General features: G+C 67.2%; 3 protein-coding genes across 21 annotated transcripts; 1 reads left to right on the top strand and 2 right to left on the bottom strand.

Annotated features, from left to right (window-relative positions):
* Positions 1 to 1,957: 1,957 nt before the first annotated feature.
* LOC308351645 (UPF0449 protein C19orf25) lies at positions 1,958 to 5,440 on the bottom strand. Of its 4 annotated transcripts, none has more exons than XM_080817486.1 (4): positions 5,355 to 5,440; positions 4,948 to 5,079; positions 2,806 to 3,679; positions 1,958 to 2,729 (listed from the first exon to the last, which is right to left on the bottom strand). In XM_080817486.1, the coding sequence occupies exons 2-3, from the start codon at positions 5,075 to 5,077 to the stop codon at positions 3,462 to 3,464; spliced, it is 348 nt and encodes a 115-aa protein (XP_080673612.1). In that variant the 5' UTR covers positions 5,078 to 5,079; positions 5,355 to 5,440; the 3' UTR covers positions 1,958 to 2,729; positions 2,806 to 3,461. The 4 variants fall into 4 exon arrangements, with proteins under 4 accessions (XP_080673612.1, XP_080673613.1, XP_080673610.1 ...); XM_080817487.1 differs by having other exon boundaries at positions 5,341 to 5,368; XM_080817484.1 differs by having other exon boundaries at positions 1,958 to 3,679; positions 5,341 to 5,366.
* A 1,545-nt stretch (positions 5,441 to 6,985) lies between these two features.
* On the bottom strand, positions 6,986 to 15,808 carry PCSK4 (proprotein convertase subtilisin/kexin type 4; the record flags this gene model as incomplete). 14 transcript variants are annotated; one of them, XM_080802737.1, is made up of 16 exons in its annotated part: positions 6,986 to 7,833; positions 7,971 to 8,093; positions 8,361 to 8,543; positions 8,652 to 8,870; positions 9,052 to 9,169; positions 9,241 to 9,344; positions 9,423 to 9,523; positions 9,954 to 10,166; positions 10,269 to 10,441; positions 10,565 to 10,653; positions 10,755 to 10,831; positions 10,922 to 11,050; positions 11,128 to 11,220; positions 12,616 to 12,720; positions 14,508 to 14,621; positions 15,176 to 15,808. In XM_080802737.1, the coding sequence occupies 16 exons, from the start codon at positions 15,263 to 15,265 to the stop codon at positions 7,371 to 7,373; spliced, it is 2,394 nt and encodes a 797-aa protein (XP_080658863.1). The 14 variants fall into 14 exon arrangements, with proteins under 14 accessions (XP_080658863.1, XP_080658856.1, XP_080658854.1 ...); XM_080802730.1 differs by having other exon boundaries at positions 8,361 to 8,485; positions 8,652 to 8,831; XM_080802728.1 differs by having other exon boundaries at positions 10,755 to 11,050.
* Positions 13,972 to 19,040, top strand: REEP6 (receptor accessory protein 6). Of its 3 annotated transcripts, none has more exons than XM_080802845.1 (6): positions 13,972 to 14,191; positions 17,074 to 17,167; positions 17,253 to 17,391; positions 17,781 to 17,859; positions 18,038 to 18,100; positions 18,299 to 19,040. In XM_080802845.1, exons 1-6 carry the CDS (start codon positions 14,077 to 14,079, stop codon positions 18,334 to 18,336), a joined length of 528 nt encoding a protein of 175 aa, XP_080658971.1. In that variant the 5' UTR covers positions 13,972 to 14,076; the 3' UTR covers positions 18,337 to 19,040. The 3 variants fall into 3 exon arrangements, with proteins under 3 accessions (XP_080658971.1, XP_080658970.1, XP_080658969.1); XM_080802843.1 differs by having other exon boundaries at positions 13,975 to 14,191; positions 17,691 to 17,859; XM_080802844.1 differs by lacking the exon at positions 18,038 to 18,100 and having other exon boundaries at positions 17,691 to 17,859.
* The last annotated feature ends 1,815 nt before the right edge of the window (positions 19,041 to 20,855 follow it).

Below are 20,855 nucleotides of genomic sequence, written 5' to 3'. Positions count from 1 at the left end.
AGTGTGGGGGCAGGGAGCGGCTGAGCCCAACTCAAAGCCCCCGCCCCGCCCCGGACATTGCCGCCTAGGGAGTCAGGAGCGCCCCAGGGGTGGTGCATGGAGCAGCCTGGAAGGACCGGGAGAGGCCGCTGCGCGGACAGCAAAGGCGGGAGCTGTCTCGGGCTTAGACAGGACCCTGGTTGGGGGGAGGGGGGCCCCTGGAGGTGGGCTCGGAGCAGTGGAAAGGAGACCCAGGCGACCGTCCGGGAGGGCGTGGGGGAGCTGGGCGCGTGGAGGGACGTCCCTGCGGCAGCCCCGCTTTTCAATTCCATCCTTTACGACACACGAAGCTCTGGCGTCCTCCGGCTCCGCGCCAGGTGCACTGTCTTCTCCTCGGGACAGCACAGCGGCGGCGGGAGCCGGGCTCGGCCACTGGAGGACGCCAGCCGCTGGGCGCTAGAGTGTCGGTGCCCTGGAGGCAGACAGACCGAGGGACAGCGAGCCTGGGGCCTCACTTCTTCCCCCTCCCCTGCCAGCCCGCCCAGGGACCATGTGCGCCTGGGCTTGGTGTCCGCTCCAAGGGCGCCTCCTTGCCCAAAGAGCCAGCGACCTCCTTCCTGCACACGGAGGCTCTGGGGAGAAGCTGCTCCCGGCTCGCAGATCTGCTGTGGCAGCCGCCTCACCAGGGCGCCACTGCCCGCCCGGAGCAGATGCTGTGAGCCTCTGCGCGCATCAGTCCCTTCTCCGAAGGGGGAGCACACCGGCGAGGCCCCGCCCGCAGACACCACGGTCCCTCCCCATCACCCGGAAGTTTCCTGTGGGTCACCGTCCTCGAAGGGAACCCTGTGAGCCGTGCTGATTCCAGACCCCACGGGTGTCCTGCTGCCGTCATACCGCATCACGCCCCGCCAAGCACCCAGTCCTGTGCGACAGGAGTCAGGACGGCACGCAGTGGAGATGGCGATGGTGGCTGAGCCAGCTGCAAACAGCCACAGCCTGCCCCTGGGGACACACGGTGTGTCTAGGACTCTTTTCAGAAACTGCCAGTCCCTGTCCCCACTGTACCCTGAAGGGCTGGGACTGACGGTCTTCCGCGTTCCCTTCTGGACCCGGGTACTGCCAGACATCACGCTTGCGTCTCCGTAAGACAGGTGCTCCCTGCGACGGCCTGGTGGGAAGACGCGGCAGTGGACCCGCCACCAGCTCGTCCGGCCACAAGGGCCCACAGCTTTGAGCGCCTGTGCACTGTGAGACCCAGGGCAGCGCTTCCGCCGCTCTGTGCCTGTTTCCCCACGTGGGCCGTGGGGAGAACTCCCGGAGCTACCTCTTGGGCGAGTGGAGAGCCCACCATGCCTGGGGGAGACCCGTGCTTCGGGACCCCCCTCGCTGCCGCCCTCTGCCTGCCTCTCGGCCGGCACCTGGGGAGCCTGCGGTCGCCCATGCCTGGCAGCCGTTTTGCCTTCCCCCCACCCACCCCACCCCTGCACGGGGACACAGCCACACCTCAGCATCCGGCCTGGGCAGGTAGCGGGCGACCTGGTACATGCTTCCTGGAGGTGGCAGCAGGTGGCAGTCACCGACAATCAACCTGAGTCGGGAGCTGAAGGCCTAAGGTCTCAGGACCCGAAGGACCAACCCAGCCACCGGCCGGGGGGACCGCGAAGGACCCGTGTGCCTCTTCAGCACTCCTGGGGCGAGCCCGAGGGGAACACCTGAGACCCCCAGCCTGTGACCTCAGGCCCCGGGGCCAGATGGACACCACTGCTAGCTGGGTGCTGAATTCGGGGACACCTGCTGGCGCGGCATTACCTCACCCCTGCTGCCCCCTCTCATCACCCAGCTGGCGGCCACCCACTCCAGCCCAAGCCTGGCTGTCTGGGTCTGCCCCTTGCGTCTCTGCCCGGTCTGCGCAGCGTACAGGACCCGTGTAAATACAGCCCTGTCTGCCCCCACGAATCCACTAACCACACAGCCGTCGTCTGGCAGGAGGAAGCCGTGGAACCAGGCGGCTCACACGCACCTTTAATAAAACAAAGCTGTTGAACCGCACCCATGGCCTCCGGCTCCCTTCCCAAAGGCAAGCGGATGGGGGGGTGGGGGGGGCCTCCACCCGGGGTCAGTGTAGGGACTGCCCAACGGACTCCATCAGGAGCCAGCAGACGACGACAAGCTTTCAGAAGTCCTCCCTGGACAGGTCCCTGGAGGCAGAGCTGGAGTGTGGCCCGGGCCCCAGGACGGCAGCACAGGGAGGTCAGTGCACATGCCCCGGCCTGACCCCAGAGGGGGCTCCGCAGAGCAGACAGGATCCCGGAGTCAGGCAGCGGCTGGAGACCAGGGCCGAGCAGGTGGGCTGTTAGCAGCTGCAGAAGGGTGTCGAAGGGCAAGGGGCCCTGGGCTGGGCGGTCACGATGTCCACTGCCGACGCTGGAGCCATGCCCGGGTTCTCTGTACACCTGTGCCCCCAGACGTACGTTCTGGTTTCCAGTTTTGGGGGACTCTTGGGCTTAAGCAGGCTCCCCTTCTTCAGGGAAAGAGAAACCCCTCTGGGACACTCAGGGTCACGGTCTCAGGGCCCGCTGTGCTGCTCCCGAGCTCCCGTAGACCCCAGGAGCGTGGCTGCTCCCGGAGGACCTGTGCAGGGGGCCAGGCAGAGCGGACCGCACCAGGGGGCTCTGGGGAGACACCCACAAGCGGATGGCTTCTGTGATGCCTCGTACAGCCACTGCTGCTCTGGTCTCCCGAAAGTCTATCTTTTGGGGTGAAAAGCCCTTTTCAAGATCTGCTTCTGCTCCACGGCCCCCGCACCCACCCACAGGCAAAGCTTACCAGGACGGAAGCAGACATCGAGGGCTCGCATGGGAGACGGGCCAGCTTGTCCTCACGGGGCCCAGGCCAGAAGCCCCGTGTGATGCAGTCCCGCAGCTCCCAGGCCGGTCCCGCACCCTGACCGGGACCCTGCCCCGTGGGAGCGCCCACCCCTTAGCTCAGGGTCCTCGGGGCCGGCGCCCAGCAGAGGCTCCACCTCACATCTGGGCCCTGCCGGGCAAGGGCTCCGCGCACAGCCGCGGCCACTGTGCTGGACGGGACAGAACCCGAACCCCGGCCTCTTCCAGAATCCGGGGGGCCCTGCGGCTCAGGTGGAGATGGCAGAGGCAGCAGAGCGGGTCCCACCGGCTCAGTCTACAGGGAGCTGGGACCCCAGACGGAAGGAGAGGAGGGTGGACGGCCTGGCCTTGGGTGCGGGGGACCCCATGCGAAGTCCAGTCTGGGCTCCGTGGCCCCAGGTGAGCGGCATCCTCACGGTCCCAGGCCTGACCCCCGGGGAGGGGCCCATGCCCAGCTGTGTCCCCGGGGCTCTCTGGGTACCGGGGCACGCCCAGACCACGGGAGCCGGGGGTCTAAGCTGTGGCAGGTCAGGAGTCACGGGGAGCCGGGGGGCGCCCTGCCCAGGGTGCAGGTGCTTGGGCAAGCGGGTGGACCACTCAGCCCAAGGAGGCAGCCACGGCTCCGGGCAGCGCCACCTGCTTCACCTGGCCGACCTCGCGCTCCAGCTCCTCCCCCGCTCGCCGCAGCTCCTCGCACTTCCGCTTCAGCCCGTCGCCCGCCTGCTGCAGCCGCTGATTCATGGCCACGTAGGCCTGGCTCTGCTGGTAGAGCTGCTCCTGCCGGGCCTCCGGGTCCTCCACCCTCCCTGCGGCGTCTGGGGATGGGACATGCGCACAGATCAGGGAGGGGCAGGAAGAGGGCACAGCTCATCCCCTCAGCGAAGCCACTGGAGGGAACCGATCACAGAACAAGCCTGGTGCGTGCGCGGAGGCCCTGCCCGGGTATCATCCTCCACTCCTGCACAAGAGAACCAAAGAGCAGGCTGGCTCCCAACCTGGTCTGGAAGCCAGACGCCATGTCGCGCCCCCCAAACCTCCTCCCCAGCCAGCAACCTTGTGAAACCCCACAGTCGGGGAGGCGGCGCATTTCCCACCCCACTGCTTCCAAGAGGAGCACAGGCCCGGTGGGCAGCGCACACGTGGCGAGGGCTGCAGGCCCCCCAGAGACACGCCGAGATGCCCTCCACCAGCCTGGCGCCCGGGTCTGGGGACAGACACGGACACCGGGATTTGACCAAGTCACTTCACCACCTGCGTCGGGACTAGGGCCACACCACACACACGGCTGCAAGCAAGCTGCCCCTCCGAGGGCCCTCGCGCAGCCCCGGGCTGCCTGCCTCGACAGAACACTCAGATGGTCCGAGCCAGAGCCAGCCCCGGCGGTGGGTGCCTCGTGCACACGAAGCACCACCGCGCGGAGCAAAGCAGCCCGTCTTTCCTATCACACTGTTGTCCTGTTTCAGCTCCCGAAGCATTTCTCCCCGTCTGTGGTTTCCCAAACCCGTGAGGACAGTCTCCGGCAGAGGAAGGCGAGGGCACCCCGGCCACGGCTGGCTTAGCCCCGGGCGAGCAGAACACGGGCTCCGGGACGGTTTCACCAAGGAATGCCACGGGGCAGAACACAAAGCTCACTGCGGTCCGAGCCAGGGTCGCCCCGAGACAGGGCCGCGTGAAGCCGGGGGAGACATCTGGGCTGCCGGGCTGGCCGCCCCATGCCCCTCCCGCACGCCTCCGCGGTGGCCGCCGGCTCTGTGCCCACTCGCCCTCGTGGCCCTGAGACCCCAACGTCCTGCCTTGTCCCTTGTCACCACGCATTCTCGGCCCCGCAGGTGAAAAAGGAAAATCCTCTCTTTTCCCTCGAACGGCCACGCGACGCGCGGGATCCAGAGCCGGCGCCGCCCCCCCCAGCCCCCCACCCCCGAGCCCGCCGGGGTGGGCTGCCGGGCGGTACGACGTGGCGAGCCTGATCTGGCCGGGGGCGCGGGGGTGGAGCTGCGGCTCGGGCTGCAGCTGGGCCGCAGCTGGGCCGCGCCGCCCCTGCCCCTGCGCCGGGGTCTCGGGGGCGTCCCTCCCCTCCCCGTACCTTCCGGGGCCAGCGCGGTGAAAACCGGGTCGTCGGAGGGCGCCCCCTGCACGTCCTCCAGGATCTGCTCCACCGTGGGGGGCGCCGGGCGCGTGGGCAGCACCACTCGCTTCTTGGCCTTGGAACCCATCCCTGGAGGCGAGAGAAGAGGGCGATGACGGGGACGTCCGCCTCTCCGCCTTCTCCCGGGCCCTTCCTCCCGCCCAGCGAACTCCTACACACCCGCCGGAGCCCCGTTCCCGGGGGACCCGCCCCGCCCCGCCCCGCCCCTTCGGACTCCCTTCGCCTCTGGCCCTCTCAACGACCGACAACATGGGGCCAGGGCTCTCAGCTCCCGGCTCCCTCGCTGCCTCAGTTTCCCTGCGAAAGCTTCGAGCGCCGCTACCGCCTCACCCCGGCGCACCCACCGAGCGGCCCGCGCCGCGGAAAAGACACTTCCGCTTCCGGTCGCAGCGCGGCCCCGCCTCCGGGCTCCCGCCGCGCACTTCCTGCCTCCTCCGGCTCCTGGCCGCCCCTCGCCGCGAGGCCACGCCCCCTCTTAAAGGGAGAGCGCACGAGAGGGCCTTCGTCCTGTCCTACCGGACCGAGGAGTTCGTGACCTCAGCCTCCCCGGCTCACCGGCTCGCGGGTCCTGGGAGAACATGGGGTGGGCGTGGGGTCCTGTCCCGGGAAGACAAGCTCAGATCAGAGGGGGGTCTGTGCCTGTTGACAGCTTTATTGGACGTGGTCATCTACGTACCATACAGTCCACCGTTTGAAGTGTACAGTCGTGGTTTTGAGAGAGAGAGACGTACAACCATCACCACAGTCTAGTTCCAGAACATTCCGTCACCCCAAAAAGAAGCCACATCCCCATCAGTGGTCATGCCCTGCCTCCCGCCGGCCCCCGCGAGCCCCCTTCCCGTCCACAGAGGAGCCTGGTCTGGGCGTGTCACACGCGTGGACTCACACCCCGCGTGCCCTTCTGTGTCTGGTCCCCTCCCTGTGCGTCATGGGCTCAGGTCCGTCCCCGGGGCCACGCGTGGGGGCCTCGCCCCCTCGCTCATGGCCGAGTAGTGCTTGTGCGTGAGCGTGGACCATGTCCTGTCGGGCCACCCACAAGCTAATGAGCACTCGGGTCGTCCCCACCTGAATCCTGCCGCCGAGAAGGGCCTCGTGAAGCTCGTGTGGCTCGGTGGGGCGCAGGCTGGAAGCAGAATTGCTGGGTCATGTGGCAACTGCCGTGGCTTACAGAACTGCTTCATTCCCAGGGCGGCTGCCCCAGGCGGGCACATTTTGGGCACTTACCGTGTGCCCCGGGGGAAAACTCCCTCTCTTGCTCTCACGTTCGGTGAAGCAGGTGCTAGGCTTAGGGCTGCTGTGTAGGTGACGCCACCAGGGCTCCGAGGACGAGCCCAGCACTCCCGGACATGCGCTCAGAGTGGCGGGCGTCACGACACAGCCCCGACACGCCTCCACGGATGGACGGATCAGCCCAATACCTCCGTCCACTCGGCCCAGAACACGAGCGAGGCGCCACGCACCGTCCCGGGGATGGACCCCGAGTCCACGACGCTCAGGGAGGGAAGTGGACCCAGAAGGCACCACGCCGTGGGAGTCCACGCGTGTGACACGGCCAGACCAGGCTCCTGCACGGACAGGGAGCAGGGAAGTCCAGCTTGGGGTGAGCGAAAGCAACATACCTCCAGCCGCCAACTCCCCCAGCCTCCGCACGACCCTCGGGGAGCGGAAGAGGAGGATAATATCTTCGGTGGGACGGTCCCTGAAGAGCCCGCTTCGGCGAGTTCTCGGCGTTAAAGAGCAGCCCGACCCGCAGGACGGAGGGCGCCCGGCGGAGCTAGGGAGGCGGGGGCCGCCCGTGGGGTCCGCCACAGCTGGCCGTCCGCGAGCGGGGCTCACCCCCTTGCCTCTGCGGACCGCAGGGTCCTCCGGGGCCTGACGTCTGGGAGAAGACAGTTTCCCCGCGGGCACAGAGGAAACCCGGGCCCTGCCATGGGGACAGGGGCCCTGCCCCTGCCCCAAAGGAGACGGCAGACTTGGTACCTCCTATTCAACCTTTATTTGCAAACTCTGACGTCGCCGGATGTGGTGCCTGAGACTCCGGATGGCGTCACTGGATCCCCTCGCCCCTCCCACCCACTGCTGGGGCTGGGAAGGGAGGGTGGTCACAGCCCGACCTCGGCCCCACCCCACCCCACCCCACCCCCCAAACTGTGTAACTAGACTTTTCTCTCTCTTTCGCCTGGACCTGCTTATTTCGGGTCCCGGATTCTGTGCAGGCCGCCCCTGGCCCGAGGCCTCGGTGGTCACCCAGGGCCTTCTCGGGGTAGGCGCTCGCATCCCCAGCCCGGGTTCCAGTCCGAAGCAAAGGAGCGGGACAGCGGTGCCTGCCCAGGCCTGCGTCTGCCCCTAGTCAGATGGCTCTAGGTTCCCGCCAGCAGCCGGCCCTGGGGTGGCGATGGGAGGGGGGCCCGGCACGGAGGAGGCCCCCACATGGCGGCAGGCAGCCTCCAGACAGGACGCTGCAGAGGAAGGGGCTCCCCCAGGCCATGGCCAACAAGGCCAGCACCGCAGCCCGGGCTTGGCCACCGTGGCAGCTGGGCTGGGCCACTGCGGTGGGCTGGGGGGTGCTGTTGGGAGGGACAGGTCCTGAGCAGGAGCCCCGAAGCTCGTCCAGCGTGTACGACGGGGGGCAGGTGGTGCAGTTGCGCGGGGACCCCCCGCGGCAGGTGTAGCAGGAAGCGTGGCAGCTGGAGCAGATGCGCAGGGTGGGCGTCGCCGCGTGCCCAGGCCCTGGGGTCACTGCCTGCTGGGTGTGGCTGAAGTACCTTGGAGGGCAGTAGGCCAGGCAGAGGTGGCCCAGGATGTAGGCGGGGCTGTGGCATTCTGTACGGGGGACACATACACGGGGGCGTGAGGCCGAGGCCCATCGCCCCGGCTGCCGTCCCGCCCCAGGCTGCACACGCACACTGCCCGCTGCTGCCGCCTCCCAGCAGGCAGGCCGGGCCCCGCCAGGCACTCACCCTGGCACAGCCCCTCCGTGTCCCGCTGCACACACGCGCTGCTGGTCACCTGGGGGCCGGAGGGCCGCGCGGTCATGTCCTCGGCCGTCCCGTAGAGCAGCAGCGTGTAGCGGTACAGCGTCCCTGGGCAGGGGTTGCGGTGGGCACGGGGAAGAGGGGGAGAGGCTATTGGCCACCTGGTCCTGTCCTTTTGGGCCCCTCTCCCCGGCCCCCCGACCCCGAGCTGGAGTCCCCGACCCCGACGGCGCCCGGGCTGAGTACCACTGACTGGGTGCACTCGGCGCTAGATGCACCCGCCCGGTCTCCCAGGGAGACTGCCAGGAGCCCCTCGGCAGCGGGGTGCCCGGGAGGCCCCAGAGCCCGAGGCCCCAGCCTGCCTGTAGCTCTCACCTGTGTTGAAATAGTAGCCCTTGTTTTCCAGGCCCAGAGTCCACAAGCCCTGCGGGTCCTCGTCCCAGAAGTGGGTGGACATGAAGATCCAGTTGTTGTAGCCTTGGCCGCTGACATCCAAGGGTCTGGGACAGACGGCAGGGTGTGGGGTGGAGGCGGGCCACGTGCTGGTGGCTGAGAGGGCTCCCACCGTGAGGGGAGCGGTGGTGAGCCCCGCGTCCAGCCAGTGCAGACCCACCCAGACCCGGCCTGACCCCGCGGTGCACACTCGCCACTCGCCCGGCCCGGTACCTGATGGCCACGAGCGTGGAGCGGGTGCCCATGGGGCTGGTGAGCGAGATCTCCAGGTCCCCCCGGCGGCTATAGGACAGCGACAGCTGCACCTGCACGTGCTCCAGGGAGCGGATGTAGTTGGCACGGCCCGCGCAGGCTGACACATTCTTCCTCACTCGCATGAGCGGCAGGATGGGGCTAGGGGCGGCGTGGGGGGTGAGGGCCCCTCCTGTGGGTCTGCTGGGGGGATGGGCAGCCAGCAGGCGGGGTCTGGGCTCAGTTCGAGGGGCCCACCCTCTCCTCTGATAGATGGGGAAGCGGAGGCCTCGGGACCAGCCCTCCCCCCCCACGGCAATGACAGGTGCGGGGAGGTGACGGGCGAGCCTGGGGCGCGGGGGCAGCTGAGGAGGGCGCTCACGTGGGGGTGTGTACGATCCGGATGGCGCACTTCTGCTGGGGCCGCGTGGGCAGCCACGTCCGAGCCATGTCCACCAGCAGCCTGGCGTCCAGCAGCCCGTAGCCGTAGTGGTGGCTCACTGCGCGGAGGGGCGGTCATCACTCTCTCCACGGCATGGCGTCCCGTCCCCTCCAGCCGGCCCCGCCTCACCTTGGCGCCCTACGCCGTTGGTCCTCCAGTCCTCAGCCTGGAGCTGTGCTGGCCTGGACGCCCGGACCACCAGGTGCTGCATGTCCCTCCAGGTCAAGAACGGGCTGGGGGCAGGCGAGGGCAGGTGAGCTGGGGCCGCGTGGGGGGAGCGCGCGGGAAGCGGGCGCCCCTCCGTCACCTACTTGGCCTCCAGAGCCAGGGCGATCATGCCCGCAGCCAGCGGGGCCGAGGCCGAGGTGCCCGTGTGTTTGTCCGTGCACTGGTGGTGCAGGTCTGTGGTGACCTAGGGGCAGACAGGGGCACTTGGGGGGCCTGGTACACATGAAAACCCAGGCTGGGTTCGAGAAGGTACCACGGAGATCCCGCCAAGAATAGGGCCCTGAGGGCCCCCCAGGTCACACACCGGGGGAGCTGGCCCTGCCTGGAAGACAGGAGAGCGTGTGAGGCACTGTCACGGGGCAGCCCTGGGAGGAGGGGAAGTGGGGGGCAGGAGGGAAGGTGGGGAGAGGGCACGGGTAAAATGGGAGGAGAGAAAAACATGCAGGGAGGAGGAGAGCATAGTTGGGGAGGGGGCAGGGGATAGGCAGGGGACAGGTGGGGAGGGGACAGGGGACAGGTGGGAAGGGGCAGGGGACAGGCGGGAAGAGGGCAGGGGACAGTCGGGAAGGGGCAGGGGACAGGCAGGGAGGGAGGAGACCCAGCAGGGCACTCACGATCTGTGGGTCGGCGGCCACACCACTGCTGTAGGTGGTGGTAAGCGTGGAGGCGCAGGCCTCACTGTACCAGGGCACGCGGCCGTGCCGGGTGGTGCTGCCCACCGAGAGCGTGTGGATGCTGTTGGTGTAGCCGTCACAGTTGCAGTTGTCATAGTGCAGGCCGCCGTTGCCCGACGCCCAGACGAAGAGCGTGCCCAGCCCACCACGGCCCTGCACACAGGGACGGGGGACCGGGCTGGGGGCGTCGGCCTGGAGAGCAGGCCCAGGCCCGCCCAGGCCCGCCGAGGCCCCGAGGCCCCGGGGTGCGCTCACCTTGGTCACGCCGCGCCTGAAGGCCTCCCTGGTGAGGATGCCCGGGCCGTCCACGGTGCGGCCGTCATCCTCAGGGCCCCAGCTGGCACTGTAGATGTGGATGTGCTGCGGCTGCAGGCTCAGCGACTGGGCCTCAATAACATCCGTGATGGTGCCGTCCAGCATGCGCACGCCTGCGCGGGAGGCGGTGGGAGGGGGCGTCAGGCCTCGGGGACGGTCCCACCGCACCCCCACCCCTGCGGGCCTGTATCCCCCAGAGGTGCCTCCCCAGGGTGCACGAGCCAGACCCCGCGTACCTCCGATGCGGGCATTGTAGGCGACGCCCGCGCCGCAGAACCCGTTGTTTGCTATGGCTGCCACCTCCCCAGCACAGCGGGTCCCGTGCCTGGTGCCAAGGCGAGACGGGAGCCCGTTACAGCTCCCCTCCGGCTCCCGCCAGGCACTGGGGGCTGCCTGCCCTCACACCCCGGAAGGTGCCAGGCTCACCGGTTCTCATCACTGGGCGTGTATCGCGGCTGGGGGTCTGGGTCATAGTCGTTGAAGTCGTAGCTGGCCAGGGGGTCCTGGGGGCGCAGTGGGGACGTGAGGGATGGGGGCCGGCTGTGGGACCTGGGGCAGCCTCCACCCCTGCACACCGGACCCCACAGCCTCACGTAGTTGGCCCAGAGGTCCGGGTGGTCCTTCTCGATGCCATCATCCAGGACAGAGACCACAACGCCCTGGCCCGACAGCCCCTGGCTCCAGGCCTGCAGGACGTTCAGGTCCGGCTGCACCTTGTTGTTCTGTGCGAGGCGGGTGCGCTGGGGTCAGGGGCGCTCTGGCCCCACCCCGCCCAGTCCCCCCAGCCCAGCCGCCTCACCATGTACCACTGCTTGGGGAACCAGGGGTCCGTGGGTACCACCACCGAGCGCTTCACCCGCCGCCGCAGCGTCTGCTGCTCGAACCACTGCACCTGGAGGCGGATGCACACTGCAGGGGCTGCTGGACCCCAAAAGCCAGCCACCCTCCAGGGCCCTGCCCCTCCCCGTCTGTCCCACCGATTCCCGGCCAGAGGGCCTGGGGCTGCTTCTACGGTGCACGGCCCTCGCCCCCAGGTCCTCCAAGGGGAGATCGCTGGTGGGGCCACAGCTTGGGGGGATGTGTCCCAGTTGTCCACCGCCTGTCCTGGTCCCTCGTGGTGTGGGACAGGACCTGGGACCTTGTGTCTGCTGAGGCTACTCTCTGGGGTCCCCGTGTGCCTGGGGCTCTGCCTGCAGAGGGGACCAAGGTCCTCAGATCACCAGTCCCCTGGGCCCACTGACATGTGGCTACTGCTCTTTAAGTCCAAGCCTGCCCCTTTCCTAGTCCCTGTTCTAGATCCTTCTGACCAAGACCAGCCCATCTCCCCCCACCCCTGTAGTGGCCATTTCTACTACTCCTCCCCACCCCTTGCAAGACATCCCTGGATGACCATACCTGCCTCCTCCCTGGTTCCCCCTCTGCCCTCATCCCTCTCTACAACACTGTAGCATCACCCCCTGCTGAGACCCTCCCATGCTGCCCCCCTCTCCAGGGGCCACAAAGCTCTGCTTTATCTGGCCCTCACCAGCTTCCCTCTGCTACAGCCACAGTGGCTCCCTCACCCCGGGACCTTTGCACATGCTGTTCTGCCTGACCCAGATTGTTCTTCCTCAGACCTCTGTCTTTCCTTCCACCTTGTTGCTCTCCCACCCCCGAAAACCAGTTCACGTGCCCTCACCCCCATCTCAGGAAGGGGGCAATCGTCTCCCCGTCTGCCCAGCTTCAGACTTGGAAGCTAACCCTGATTTCTCTCTGTCCCCCAAATCCAGTGCCTTGGCAAACTCCATCTGAAACAGCAACTTCTGTCCCCGGTGCTCCCAGTGGTTTCAAGTACGGAGCCTCTTGCCTCCCTGCCGATCAGCCCCGGGGCCTAGCCCGCACCCCAGCAAGCCTCCTGAGGCCTTGAAGACTCAGCCTCAACCCCCAACTCCCCAGCCTGGCACCCCTCTGAGCCTCTCACAGTCTCGCTGGGTGACTTCAGGCGGGATTCCTATTCTGGAGCCGTTGCTTCTGCCCTAAAAAGGGCCACTTCCCTTCCCATGGTACCCGCCGTCTTTATGGAGTACAGAGGAATCTTGATCTTTCGGGGTGACATAGAGGAGGGGAGTGGGGGGGGGGCAACAAGGAATGTGGACAGCAGGCCAGGCCCTGAGGTGAGCGCAGCACCCCTGGGGAACTGTTGCTCTCCACAGACGGGGGGAAGGGGACACCAAGTGGAAACCCAGACTCAGAGAGAGCAGGTGACTTGAATAACAGGAGGTGGCCAAGGCCCCCAGGCCAGGCTCACCTTGGGGTCTTTCTTTAGGCGCAGGCGATGGCCCCAGTGTGGGGTCAGGGACTGCTGGACCACGCCCCGGTGCCGCAGGTGGTAGTACTGCCCGTCAGGAAAGATCTGGGAACGTGGGGAAGCATCCGCAACCATGGCACCTGGCTCCGAGAGGGAGCCCCCCAGGACAGTGGCCCACACCTCTTGCTTGCGCCCTCCCCCGGCCAGGTGCCCTCCGGAGGTCCCAGGATCTAAAGCTGGTCCAGGCGAGGGTGGGCTGGGCGGGTTCTTGACCTCTTGGGTAGCCCTCCCGTCTCCGGGCTCCAGGGTGGTCCAGCCCCCGGCCCTCCTCTCCTGTGGGGTCCTACCCACCTGCCCCAGGTTGACGAAGCCGAATTTGCGCGCCAGGCGCTCGGCCTCCCGGTAACCCTGGGACACCCGCACGGCCCAGCTGCTGACATAGATGGGGGCCCGGGCCGAGGACCACCTCACAGGCAGGGGGCCAACGAGGGCCAGGCCCAGGGCCACTGCGAGGCGCAGCCAGAGCGCAGTCCGGGCGGGCCGCATGGCGGCGGGGGCGGGGCCGGGCCGGGGCCTCCAAAAGCCCCTCCCCCTGGCCAAACCGCCGAGTCGGCCCAGGCGCCCGCCCCGCCCCCGAGGCCATAGCAACCCCTGGAAGGCTTCAACTCCCAGAGGGCCTTGCGGCTCTCCCTTGAGGAGCGCGAAGGTCCGGCCGAGGTCGGGGGGGACCTACGCCCGCCCCGGTCTCCCGCAGACCCAAATCCTCTGGAGCCTCAGTCTCCCCGATTTGGACAGCGACCAAATCTTCCGACCAAGAGGAACTGCTTCCCCGTTGCTAGCCTTGGCCCCGCCCCTTTCCTTGGCCCCGCCCACTTTCTTGCAAACCCCTCCCTCTTGAATCAGCCCTGCCTCCTGCCCCGTCCAACCGGACTTGTTCTTCCCAGTAAGTCCCGCCTCCTGAATTTAGCTCCGTCCCATCCCCCTGCCCTGAGATTCTGTTCCTCCTCCTTTATGATCAGCCCCGCCCCTCCTCTGTTCTCGCCAATCAGCTCTGGTCTTTCTCTGGGCCCTCCCACCGGCTCCGCCCCCACACCGGCTCAGCCAATAATCCCCGGCCATGACCCCGCCCCTCCAATCCTCTACGTCCCGCCCCCGCTCCGCCAATCGGCACCCTCTGCCTCCGCGCCCCGCCCCCTTCTCCCCGAGTCGCGGCTGCCGCGGCCGCGGCCCGCCAGAGGGCAATGCGGCAGGGGAGACGGGGCAGGCCCCACCTCCTTTGTCCGCCCTGCCCTCCCATTGGCCAGAGCGGGGGGCAGGGGGCGGAGACCACCTCGGGGGCGGAGACCAGCCCGGGGGCGGAGCCGAGCTGCTCGCGCCTGGGGAAGGCGGCACGCGCGCTGCGGGGCGGGTGCGCGGGGCAGCGGTCGAGCTCGGGCTGCCAGCCCCGGGCCCGCCGGTGCCATGGACGGCCTGCGCCAGCGCTTCGAGCGCCTTCTGGAACAGAGGAACTTGGCCACCGAAGCGCTAGGGGCTCTCGAAGCCAAGACAGGTGTCGACAAGCGGTACTTGGCCGCGGGTGAGCCGTCCGGGGCGCTGGGGGCCGTTGCCCCGTTTCGCCATCGGGCACATCGAGGTCCTGGGGCACCTGGGTCCCGGACCTGACCCTTTCCGGCCGGCGCCTTCCGCGGGGTCCGGGCTCCGACGGCGGGGCGCTCCCCACTGTCCCCGCAGGGAGACGGAGATCCTGGGGAGGGGTCGTGGACCCCTTCGCGTCTGCCTGCGGCCTCTCCCCTGCCCCGCGGTGCGACCTCGGGAGAGTGTCACCCCCTCTCTCGGCCCCTGAATTACCTCCACGCCCGTCCTCAGGTCTGGAGGCCGTCGCTGCCCCTTACCTGGTGGCCCTGGGTGACCGCCAGGCCAGAGTCCGGTTCTTCCAGTCGCTCTGTATGCCCCGGGGCGGCCGGTGCTCGGGAGCCTTGCCACACCCGGTCCCTGTGGAGCCCCGCCTGGAAGCACGAGTAGAGATCTTACCGCTTTTTCGCTTTTTCGTTTTTTCGAGAAGGCTGCTGCTCCAGGCCGGGAGGGGAGGGGTCACTCCCATCTCTCCCCCCTCCATCCTTTTCCGGCCAGTACCCTCCCTTGCCTGCCCTCTGCCTCTCCTCCCCAACGGCTTTGGCCCACTGTGCGTGAATAGCTGAGCTGGGCTGTTTGCGGGGGTGGAGAAATACTGGAGGGGGGACCCTAGAGACGAGGTCCGGCTGCTCCGGCCTGCAAGGGACCATCCTGGGATGGAGTAGCCTAGCTGATGGTCCAGCTTCTCCAGCCCAGTAAAACGTCTTCCTTTCTTCCTCAGTGACCTTGGGTGGCCCCTGGCAGGCTCCCAGACTGTCTAGCAAGCACTCCTTAAGGGCCTTCCTCCCCTCTTTTTCCGTGTTCCAGGCCCATCAGTGCTGCCACCTCTTCCAGGAAGCCCCCTGGAATGGGCCACAGGGACCCTTTGTCCAGACCTGGCAGGGGGCATATATTTTGAGCACGGGACAGGGGTATATATTTTGGGCACCTTATGTGCGCAGATCCGCGGAGGCCTCTTTCCTTCCGTTTCCCTCAGCGGGGGTATTCCTGTGCCCGGCAGCCGGGGAAGGGTCCACATTTACCGCCCCAGGCCTCCTGTTCCCAACCTTGTTGGCGCAGCCAGGAACCTGACCCTGGGAGCAGGCCCTGACTTCTGTGCCGACTTTGCACACCCTTGGTACCCGTGGGCAGGAAATTTAGGTCATAGAGCACCAGGGAGGGGCCCGTGGGGAGGCTGGGAGTCACAGGGAGGAAACTGAGGCCGAGAGGATTCGAGGCTTTGCCGAGGCTTTGCCGGAGGCTGCCTCTGCCACCTGCCCCATCTGGAGCATCCAGCCCTCCCTAACCGCCCCACCCCCAAGCCCCATCTGTTGCTGAACTCTGGGGCTGTGCCCTCCCCCGTGTCCAAGGTCACCTGCCCGTTGCTGAGGCTGCAGGAATAGGGATCGCGGGGAGAGGTGCCCTAGGAGAGCCGCTCCTCCCCACCTGGCCATTTCCCCTCACCCAGTTGTGGGAACTCTTGAACCCCAGCCGCCCCAAAGGATCAAATCCCCAGCCCAGATCACAAAGGAGGAAACCCAGAGGAGGCAGTGACCAGTGACTCAATTGGGGAGGCTCCCCTCCCGCTCCTGACCCCAGGCCCTGGGGATAAAGACTAATGCAGGTGGAGGGAAGGCGGGGGGGTGGGGGGGACTCTGGCCTTTGGTACCCAAGTGACCTCTGTCTCTGCAGATAACAGCCGGGGGGTGGGCAGGCTCTGTGAGTGACCTTGGGCCTCACTTCCCAGCTTCCCATGTTGTTCTGGCCCATGAGCCACAGCTGGGAACTGCCGGGACCCGCCCCACGAATCACTTAATAAGCGCAGTATGTGCCATTACTGCTTTCAGAGTAGGTCGCACTCCTGGCCCCCCGCTCCCCTAACAGTGTTTTCTTGAAGCCCTCATTGCTGGGAACGTGCTTGTGTGCCTAGAGGCGCTCAGTAAACGTGTAGACAGGTGCCTCCCCTCTGTGGAATGGTATTTAGCTATCCCCATGGCAACCTTGGGAGGCAGGGCCATTACTGCCCCTTTGACAGATGGAGAAACTGAGGCTCCAGGCCTCATGAGACTTGCTTGGTGTCACGTGGTAGGTGGAAAAGCAGAGGGCTCTCCAGGGTCTGGGGCACTCTGCTGTGCTTAGCTGTCTTGTACTCAGAAAAGGGTCCTCACACAGGGCCGAGCTGTCCCCCTCAGGACACTGGGCGCTGTCTGGGGACATGACATGGGTGGTTGTCACGACTGGGGTGCTCCTGGCACCGATGGGGTGGGGCCAGGGATGTTGCTCAGCCCCCCAACGCCCAGGATGCCCCCACAGAAGTTGATCCCGCCCGGATTGTCTGCAGGGGTGAGGGTGAGAAGCTCCGTTGAGAGCAGAGTCACGAATGTTGCCTATCTCTGCTCCCTGGGAATCAAGCCTTACCAGCAGAGCGGCCTTTCTTTTAGGTCTTCCTCCCATCCCTACATTCGCATGCTTGGCCCTTATGCCCACCCGTCCCAGGACCTGGAGGAAGCAGCTACACTTGCAGATGGTCACTCATTCATTCAACAAACGCTTACTGGGCGGCCATTCTACCTGTCAGGGCCAAGGTCCCTGCCTGCCCTTGGGGAGCTCACAGTCCAGAGGTTGGGGACAGACTGACCGGATAACTGGTTACAGACACAGAACATGGGGCTCAGGGCGTGGTGGGGGTTGTCCGGGGGCTGCAGGGGCAGCAGACACATCCTGGAGGGGCCCCTGAGGCTTCCGGGGGCGGCGTCGTTGCAGACTGGGTCTGTGGGGCCAGGAGGTGGCTAGGGGCACCACGGCCCAGCTCAGAGGTGCCGTCCGCCCACACCCTCTCTTCCGCAGGAGCCGCCACTCTCCTAAGCCTGTATCTTCTCTTCGGCTTCGGGGCATCTCTACTGTGCAATGTAATCGGCTTTGTGTACCCAGCATATGCTTCGTGAGTGCCTGCTGGCTGTCCGGTGCAGGGGAGGGGGCGCATCTGGGGGCTGTGGGCGGCCCCTGACTCTGCCCGCCTCCCCCAGAATCAAAGCAATCGAGAGCCCAAGCAAAGAAGACGACACTGTGTGGCTCACCTACTGGGTGGTGTACGGCCTGTTCGGGCTGGCCGAGTTCTTCAGCGATCTACTCCTGTCCTGGTTCCCTTTCTACTACGCGGGCAAGGTGGGGGGCCCCGGACACACACAGGACTGTGCCGCCTCCTGGGATGCGAGGGGGAGACTCAGCCCCCTGTCTGAGGAAGTAGGCCCGTCTGATGGGAGAGGTCCAGGCCCCTGCCCAAGGGGTGTCTGATGGGGGAGGTCCGGGCCGTCCCCGAGGGGTGTCTGATGGGGGAGGCCCGGGCCGTCCCCAAGGGGTGTCTGATGGGGGAGGCCCAGGCCGTCCCTGAGGGGTGTCTGATGGGGGAGGCCCGGGCCTGTGCCTGAGGGTCACAGAGTGTAACTCTCGCCCTGCGCCCACAGTGCGCCTTCCTGTTGTTCTGCATGATCCCCGGGCCTTGGAACGGGGCGCACATGCTGTATCATCGCGCCATTCGTCCACTCTTTCTAAAGCATCACGAGGCCGTGGACAGCATCGTGAGAGACTTCAGCGGGCGAGCTCTGGACGTGGCAGCGGGAGTAACCCGGGACGGTGTGTACTCGCTGGGCGCAGGGCCGTCCGTCTCTCCCAGCCCCGTCTGCCTGTGTCCCAGCCTGCCGGCCCCTGCTCGTTCTCACTCCTGCCCCCCCTCTGTCCTCGCCCTGACCGGCCTCCCTCCGGCTCCGGCCCCTCACTGTCAGCCTCTCTCTCCTTCGCTTTCGGGAACCAGTCCTGCAGACCCTGGCCCGCGGCCGGGCTCTCGTCACCCCCACAGCTGCCCTGGGAGCTGACCGTACGTAGCCGCCACCCCCGGGAGGTTGGGCCTGTGCTTGTGCCACGTGGCCTGCAGTGTAGCCAGCCGGCCCTGTGGAAGATGGGGGGACAGCCTCCGTCCCTGCGGCCCCCCGTGCCTGCCGCCCCGCCCCCGCCCCCGCCCCGGGCCTGCCGGTGCAGCCGGGCCCGCCTCACCCCCGGGCCGGTCTCTCCGCAGCCAAAGCAAGCGTGAGTCTGCTCCGGAAGGACGAGTGAGGGCCTCGCCCGGCGCGTCCACACGGCTGCCGGCTGGCGAGCTGGGGGGCGCGCGGCAGCCCAAGTCGTCCGCGGATTCCTCGGCGCACTCCCCGGTGGGGTCCTCCGCCAGCCCCTCGTCCGAGAGCAAGCCGGCCCCCTCACGCGCCACCTTCGGCCCGTCCCCGCGGCGCTCCCGGGCCAGCGCCTCCCGGCCGCCTGGCAAGTCCCGGGGCCAGCCTCGGTCACGGGCCAGCTCCTCCAGCCAGCAACCCCAGGCTGCCGGCCAGCAGCAGCCCCGGCCACCTGTCACCTCCTCGGGCCACCCCCAGCCGGCCCCCGAGGCCTCAGGCTCCACCGTGCTGCGCCCCAGCGCCTCCTCCAGCCAGGCCCCCGCCGTCGTGCAGTCCCCCAGCGGCGCCACTGTCCCCACGCAGCCCCCCAACAAAACCTCGGATGGGCCCGGGGACCCGGCCCCCGAGGCCTCCCAGTCCGGCGGACAGCAGGAGAAGGGGCCCTCGGCGCAGTCCAACAGCAGCAGCTCGGACACTGAGCTGCCCGTCTCCGGCCCATCTGAGTCCTCTCTGGAGCCCACCTCCGAGTCCAGCACGGAGGTCCCCTGCCACTGGACCCACCCCGGGCACCCGCTGCGGTGCCTGCAACATTGCTGGCGGCTGAGACACCTAGCCTGCTAGCGAGGACTCAATAAAGCTCCCCGGGACCGAGCCGGTCTGGCCATTGGTCCCGCCGCGGGCGCCGTTGGGGCGGGTGGAGCCCAGGGCCGGGGCGGAGCGGATGCGGGTGGCCCGGCCCTGCTCCGCTTGAGGAACCGGAGGTGGGACAGCCACGCCCACCTGCGTGTGGCCCAGGAGCCTCCCAGAGGACAACCGGTGAGAGGATGGGCGGACAAGCCCTTGCTTGGGGCGCGGATCTGGGAGAACTCCAGTCAGGGCTGGGGGTGCACCAGGGGGAGACGAAGGAAGGGACTCGCCAAGCCCGTAGCCGCCGCGGGCGCCTGGCGCCCCATCCCAAGGGACCTCTGGGAGCCAGTGTCCTCTGCGCACCGGAGACCTCTCCCGCCCACCTTCCCGGCTGGTTCCGGGGGTGGCCGTGGCCATTCGTTCCAGCCTGTGCCCCCTGCAAGCGGTGTGGGGCCCGGGGTGGAGGAAGCCTTCGGTAGAGGGGGCTGCTGGCGGTTGCCATCAGGGTGGTGGGGAGGAGGGGGACGGGTGTCACTGATGGCCCACAGTTGGTCTCTGCTTTGACACCAGCATGGTCCTAGTCATAAAACCAGGCCAACACCCAAGGACGGTGCCAAGCCCCGCTGCAAGGATACAGATGCGAAAAGAGCAAACTCAGCCCAGTGGCCTGATAGAACACCCCCTATTTGGGGTCAGGTTCCTGGAGGCAGAGCCAGGAAGCGGCTGGCGGGGGTGTGGGAGGAGCTGAGCAGGGAGGTGGTCTCAGCTGGGGGGCAGGACCTGGAGCGCGGGACCCGCAGGGGGCCCTGTGGCTGGTCCCCTGCCTCTGCCAGTCCCGAGTCTCAGCACCCCCCAAGAGGGTCTGTAACCCTGGGGCACCTCCCATCGCCCAGAGACAAGTCCCTAGCCGGACATCTGCAGTCACAGCGAGGAAGGACCAGGGGCCCCGAAGTGTCCGCCACAGTCTGCCCCTCCCACACAAGGGCTGCTTCTCCAAGACTCCGCGTGATCGTCACTTCTTCGTTTTAAAGATCCATTTCTTTCCTAGAGAGAGAGGTTGCGCATGAGCAGGGGGAGGGGCAGAGGGAGAGGGAGAGAGTCTCAGGCAGACTCCCTGCTGAGCGCCACCCTGAGATCATGGCCTGAGCCCAAATCAGGATTCGGACACTTAACCGATGGAGCCCGCGGGCGACCCCATCACAGCTTCTGGTGGAAACACACGGGGGAGCGTTAGCAGGGCGCTGGCAAGGCTGTAACTCCGTGGTTCTCAACCGGGAATAACCTCGTCCCAGGGACGCTGGACGGCATTCGAAGACACTGTCGGTGTCCGTGCTCCCTCCCGAGGTCCACGGACACGTCCTCCCTGTTCCTGCCAGGACAGGCCCGGCTTGTCTGCGGCTGGTGGTGGCCACCTGTCCCCTTGCCTGTGTCCTCACCCTTGAGGATGCCAGTGAAGGAGGAGGGAGCACTGAGAGCTGCCAGTGGTCCAATGCATTCAGTAGCTCATTCAACAAATATTGAGCGCCCGCTGTATGCCAGGCCCTGCTGCAACAGTCAACGGTACAGTAATGGCCCAGAGAGAGAAAAATCCCTGCTCCCGAGGACTCGGGTAGGCGACAACAGCATAAAACATATATATGTCAGAGGAAGGTGAGTGTTGGGGGTGGGGAATACGGTGCAGAGTTGGGAGGTGGTGGCGGCCATGGCATAAGCAGTCCGAGAAAGACCCGTCTGCAGAAGTGGCATTTGAGTAGAGGCATGAAGGAGACAGGAAAGTCAGGTCGGGGGGCATGGGTCTCATGAAAGCCAGGGCAGACATGGTTGGGCAGAGAGAAAAGC

This window comes from Martes martes, assembly GCF_963455335.1.
Source record: "Martes martes genome assembly, chromosome: 1".
In the NCBI taxonomy this organism is placed as follows: Eukaryota; Metazoa; Chordata; class Mammalia; order Carnivora; family Mustelidae; genus Martes; species Martes martes.
This window is presented reverse-complemented; position numbering and strand designations above follow the sequence as displayed.

Excerpts from the sequence above, each read along its gene's own strand:
- LOC308351645 (XM_080817486.1), bottom strand. The coding sequence starts at position 5,077 with ATGGGTTCCAAGGCCAAGAAGCGAGTGGTGCTGCCCACGCGCCCGGCG. Across the intron at positions 3,680-4,947 it reads CACCGCGCTGGCCCCGGAAG|ACGCCGCAGGGAGGGTGGAG; the intron begins GTACGGGGAGGG and ends TCCCATCCCCAG.
- REEP6 (XM_080802843.1), top strand. The coding sequence starts at position 14,077 with ATGGACGGCCTGCGCCAGCGCTTCGAGCGCCTTCTGGAACAGAGGAAC. Across the intron at positions 17,392-17,690 it reads CTTTCTACTACGCGGGCAAG|TGCGCCTTCCTGTTGTTCTG; the intron begins GTGGGGGGCCCC and ends CTGCGCCCACAG. Across the intron at positions 17,860-18,037 it reads AGCGGGAGTAACCCGGGACG|TCCTGCAGACCCTGGCCCGC; the intron begins GTGTGTACTCGC and ends TTCGGGAACCAG.